Source organism: Zingiber officinale, chromosome 9A (genome assembly GCF_018446385.1).
Source record: "Zingiber officinale cultivar Zhangliang chromosome 9A, Zo_v1.1, whole genome shotgun sequence".
NCBI lineage: Eukaryota > Viridiplantae > Streptophyta > Magnoliopsida > Zingiberales > Zingiberaceae > Zingiber > Zingiber officinale.
Window position 1 is genome coordinate 66,864,668 of NC_056002.1, and position 6,052 is coordinate 66,870,719.

General features: G+C 41.3%; 1 protein-coding gene across 1 annotated transcript; it reads right to left on the reverse strand.

Annotated features, from left to right (window-relative positions):
- Nucleotides 1-1,125: 1,125 nt before the first annotated feature.
- Nucleotides 1,126-1,890, reverse strand: LOC122019249 (expansin-A23-like). The gene has a single exon (XM_042576739.1). The coding sequence runs from the start codon at nucleotides 1,888-1,890 to the stop codon at nucleotides 1,126-1,128; it is 765 nt and encodes a 254-aa protein (XP_042432673.1).
- Nucleotides 1,891-6,052: the final 4,162 nt, after the last annotated feature.

Below are 6,052 nucleotides of genomic sequence, written 5' to 3' on the forward strand. Positions count from 1 at the left end.
GGAGGCGCCTCAAATGTTTGAGGCGCCTCCAAGCTTGATTGAGGCGCCTCAAAGGTTTGAGGCGCCTCAAATACTGCTTGAGGCGCCTTGAGCTGTATTTCCAGCACATTTTCTCCTTTGCTTTGACTTCCGAAGCTTCACTTGGTTGGGTGATTGCGGCTAACCGAAATAGGTCTCATCCGAATCCAATTTTCGGCCTTCCTCTCGAGCAGGCTTCCGTCCGGCTTCTCGTCCCTCGAACGCCGCGTACGTTCTGCTCGTCCACCGGAGTATTCTTCCGCAGCTCTCTCGTCCTTCGGACGCACCGAGCCTGTCGGCTCCCTTCCCGTGCCGTCCTTCTCACTAGCTGCGTCTTCCGCTCGACTTCCTGCGCTCCTAAGCTCCTGCACACTCAGACACAGGGATCAAACACACAGCAGGACCTAACCAACTTGGTTGATCATATCAAAACTCCATGGGGTCCAACACTTTCGTCTACCGTGCTTCCGTTTGATTTGGAGGGGACAAAAAAAGGCATAAAATTAATCAACTACCAGAGTTGAAATCCATCCCTCATTTATTTTTGGTATTAATAAAAACGAGAAAGTATCTCGACTCTTGTGCAATCCATCCTTTTTTAATCCGCACTTTAGAGTAAATAGGATGCTCCGACAGTGTAGCACAGACGGTGAGCACATGACATCTCTGACGTAATAGTCAGGAGTCGATTCTCAGGAACTAATGACTTGAAGTTTACCCCACCATGCACCTGACACTTGTGTACCTGCATATACCTCCCTATATATCTATGGAATCGACACTAGGGGATCGTTAATATATCGGATCTACATTTAAAGTAAATAGGACATTAGACACACATATTAAAGTCCTGTAACCTAACTTAAACTGTCCTCTTGGGATCATGCAATGGTTAAAATATAGAATGTTATATGTTTTAGGATAAAAACTCAGCGCAATATCAAAGGAACAATGTATAGATTATGTTTCAAATTTAATCGGTAGTGAATCAAGAAAGTCATCTATCTTCTTAATGACTTAAGATGAATAATGATATTAAAAACATTTTATTTATTCTGAGATAAACATGAAGTATCCAATAAAGGATCCGTCGATTCCTTCTATCAATTAATTAGTTGGAAACTGTTTCCCTTCGAAGATTTGCCCATGCTGCCAGTTCGCCGGCGCCACGTCATCCGACTCCACCATCTTGCCATCGCCTGTGGTCACCTGGAACGACAGAGCCTGCCCCACCAGCTCCGGCTTCATCATCACATGCCAGTTCTGCCCCCATTCCCTCTCCATCGTTATCCACTTCCCATCTTTCGACCCCTTCACCGAAACTGCCGACACATCACCGGAGCCGCCCACGTTGTAGACGAGCACCAGGAACCACCACGGGTTCCCCTTGATATTGAACTTGATCCCGCCCGTCTTCACGCACGGCACCCTCCGGAACTGAATCGGGATGCTCCCTGCGTACGGCGAATTCGAGAGCGTCATGTACATCGCCATCGACATGTCAAAGTGCTTCTTCGGCGGCTGGCAGAGTCCTCCACCCGGAAGCTTCGGGTCGGGCGGGCACAGACTGGTCACCGTCATCTTGGCGATCGTTGTCGTACAGTGCTGCGTGTTGTTGAAGCACTTCACCTCGTAGCAGGCGCCGCAGGTCTCGGCGTCGTTGAAGAGCACGCCGCTGACTGCCGTGTTAGCCAGTCCGTACCCCTGCGCGAACAGATCGCCGTACCCACAAGGTCCGCCCATGGTAGCTTTGCCGGACATGTCGCCGTAAAAGGTGGCGTCGGCAGTGTCCCACTCCCCTTGCGCCACCTCGCTTGTGGCCGCGAACGCCACCATGATTAATACGCCGACGACAACCTTGTGCATCGCCATTGCTCTCGTCCTCGCTGCTTGCTTTTTGGGAATGAACAACGAGGATTAGATATATATATATATAGTATCGTCTTTGGAAAGATGATAATAAATAGAAAGGATTAAGACCAGAGGATTAAATTTATTGGCCAAAAATGGTAAAGCCTTGGAGGAGGAAAGGAAGGCATGGAAACAGGGGAACAAATCAAAAAACAATTGTTCTTCACAGCGAATTGGATTATATTTGGATAGCAAAAGATTTAGGTTTTTACTATTTTCTCTTTTTTATATTATTTTCTAGATGGCAATGAATGATAAGAAAGGAATCTAATCTCTACTTTGCAGTTGGCACCGCTTCCTTTTTGGCATTGTTCTTGTGAGCTAGTTAGTTTGGCGGTTCTTCTGGTTATGATTATGTATAGTGGTAATAATAATTCTTCTTGTTATGGCTATAGATAACTAATTAAATCCAGATCATATTTTTTTCCCAACATTTAAAACTTTCCAAATTTTTATTATTATTTGATACCCTAGGATAGTGATCCTCTTTCAGTTTATCATGTTCATCCTACGTGACTCGGCTCAGTGCAGTTGCAGTTGGAGTTTTATAATTGGACATGACTCGCATACGCCTTACAACCAACCATCTACAAGATTGGGTTTTGGATTATCTTCTATAAATATTAAGGTTATTAAGGTTGACAGTAGTATCATGACCCCTCTCTCTCTCTCTCTCTCTCTCTCTCTCTCTCTCTCTATATATATATATATATATATATATATATATATATATATATATTCGTATGAATAATATATATATATATTCGTGTTCATTATTCATGTATGAGATCCTGTTTAAAAAATATTAAAGAGAAAACGCAATGGGTACAGTGGATTGATGGTTGATTGGAAGATTTTTTACATGACGAAAAAGCTTCCTTATGCTCCTGCGCACACGGAGACAAGCTAACAAAACATCAGCGCCTAAAAACCAAGGGAGTCATTGGCAAAGGCCCTCCGACGCTCAAGTCAGTATAAGTCCGGAAGGGTGAATGAAGAATAGTAGAGAACGTATATGCAAGAGTAAAGTTGTAAATGTCCCGAGAACATACCTTCACCACGGAGAGGACTCTCCCTTTATATACCACTTCATATAACCTCAACAATCATGAGGTGGCAAAGTATATCAGAGTTTGTTAGATAAAGGGAAGTACACAACCTAAGCAATGTATAATGATTATCCAGGGAATCTTCCTTTTACCTACATGTATACTTCTTTTGTCATTTATACCTTATGTTATGGCTGAGGTTACTGAAGGAATATGCTACTACGAATGGTCTACTGATGGGAGACACGATGACCCCTGAAGAAGTTTGTAGAAGAATATTCTTTGACAAATAGTTGTTATTCTAAGAGATTGTTAGGATTCTCTGATTATGTTATTAGTTGAGTATATCCAGGCCGACCTATAAGGCCGACAGTCTTTACGCATGCCCTCCCATTAAGCTGCTTTATTATATATTGAAGGTTGTGTAGAAATCCGTTCGAGAAATAATATGGTACCCTAGGCGTATAGGAAATCTATCTGGTAACTTGTGTGTGTTATAGATCTATCCGGGCAGCAATATGGAGATAAACATCTTAGGCCCAGTCAGTCTTTTGTCCGGCCGGGTGTATAACAAACTTCTAGAGAAATGAGATTGTGTCATGAGAGGAGCAGTCTGTATTTTGCGGTATTTTGAGCCAAAGTGCCATAAGCCCTGTCAGCTCTTTACCTGGCAGGTATATAATAACTTGTAGGTAAAGTGTACTTGGCATTCTGACTGGACTTATAAAGTTATCTTACAGTTAGAAGTTGAAGGGAAGGGTATGGAGTCATATAAACCCGCTCGATTCTATTATTGAACAGATACTCATAGGGCTGACAAGCAGTCAGATCGAATGGGCGTATGTAGAGATGCTCCTAAGGATGAATGCGAGGTGGGTCGGTCATTTCGGCCAGTCCATAAGGGCGACCATCCTTAAACTCGATCAACTATTGAGTTACCGAGCACACTATATCTTTAGTTCAAGGGTAAATCACTAAACCACTTATGTTTGACCGACTTAAGTGTCGGTTGACCTTTTCCTGCACGACTTGGATTCCAACCTGGCTGATTAGGCAAGCCTTAGTGCTGGGCAACCAAACAAAGCTAGATGGAGAGGTGTTCTCCTTTATTAACCTTGATTATCATGTCACCTTGACTTTAACCGTCACGTCATCTCTTAGGCCGACTCATTATAACACGTATTAATATGCTTATCTATAAAAGATTAATATGCAGCGAAAATATAAATGAAATAATACAAACAAAATACAATCACGAACCATTTTGGCATTGTTCTTGTGATCTAGTTTGGCAGTTTTCTATGGTGGGTAATTTTAGGAAACATGTTTCCTAGCTTTTCGCAATTAATGTCTGATATTTTGTTTATTCATAGTAGTAATAATAATTCTCTGTTATGGTTACGGTTATGGTTATGGTTATGGTTATGGTTATGGTTAACTAATAAAATCCATTATCATTTTTTCCAACATTTAAAACTTTCCAAATTATTTGATATCCTTGATAGTAATCCTCTTCCAACTTATATTCAGCCTACGTGACTGGCTCTAGTGATGTTAATTGCATTTGAGGTTTATAATTGGACATGATCCACAAACGCCCTATAACCCACAATCCACAAGATCCAATAACTTATTAGGGAGGATTTGATTCAAGTTATTATGTATAACCTTGGTTATGTGATTATTAGGTAATCACATAACCAACATTATGGAGAATAAAACATAATAAAGTATTGCTTGATTCAATCTAGGTAATGTAACAAACACTTATTTGTTTGAAGATTTTAATGAATAACTTAGTTTAAGATTTTACTGTATTACCCTTTTTGTAACTAATATCCGTGATGATGATTATTACTAGCGTTGACGGAGGGGTGACTAGGACACTTTTTTCGTATGTGCTCTCAAGAATGGACTCCTACGTGGTACTAACGGGCGATGATGCTTCAGCTGGCGGTACCTGAGCTCTGCGTACACTCAGACAGGTACACAGGCTTTAGAGACTAGAAACCAGGGAAAAAACCCCTGGAGCCGACCCTCCGATGCTCAAGTCAGATACTTTTTCCCCAGAAGAACATTATACAAAGTAGAAAGAAAGTAGAAGACAAGTGAGAATGTGCAAGAGCACGTCCCTGCGTAAGAGAGAGGACCACCCTTTTTATATGATAGTGCGTACCTTCTGGAGCCTGACTGATGTCAGAGAATGTCGGGTGTCAGGACTTGTCGGGTGATGGAGGACACGTGGCATCCTCCTGTGGACTAAAGGAAGGTTCCATTCAAAGGTGACTGCAGACCGTTGGAATATACTATGACATTTCAGAGTTATTCCCTGACAGGCATTTACAATTCCTTGACATTGTTGTCGCGTAGCGCCTTCTGTCCTGATCAGGTATAAATAAGGCAGCTTGGGAGGATCAATCAGGTATACTATCTGGCCTAAACTATGGGAGGGGCTAAGAGCTGTAAAGAGCTCATCTAAGAGCCGATCGGGAGTCGACTGCCCGGGAGTTAGCTTACTGAGTGCACTAGGCCCCGGTACATCCAGGTCATGAAAGCCTAACCCATCAAGGGTTGGTCAGGTGCCACCTCGACTGTCTACCCAGGTGTCTCAGAACTGGGGTTCCGATCTGTGAGAACCTGACCGGGAATCATGTTTTTTATTTTTATTTTTTTACATTTTTTATTGTTTATTTTTTAAAATTTGTTATGTTTTTTTATGTTTTTTATTTTTTAATGTTTTTTTTTCTTTTTAAAGTTTTTTTTTATTTTATTTTTTATACTTTTCATGTTTTTCTCTTATCGGAGGGTATTTTTAGTAAAAAAATTTGTTAACTCCAGAATCAATTGAAAAACCTCAGTTTTTTGAGGTTTTTCGATTTCGGGTTGCATGCCCTTTTGTTGGTGTATCGGGCATGAAATATTACTCGGGAATCATCGATTACCTAAACTAAACAGTGTTTTCATTGATAATCTTGGATGGATAACTAAAGTTATTAAGAATTACCCTCAACCAAATACACTCTTAGAGGTTTGGACTATAATCTTCTATAAAGATTAAGGTTGACAATAGTATC

What these genes read in the sequence shown, in the direction of transcription:
- LOC122019249 (XM_042576739.1), bottom strand. Translation starts at nt 1,890, where the DNA reads ATGGCGATGCACAAGGTTGTCGTCGGCGTATTAATCATGGTGGCGTTC.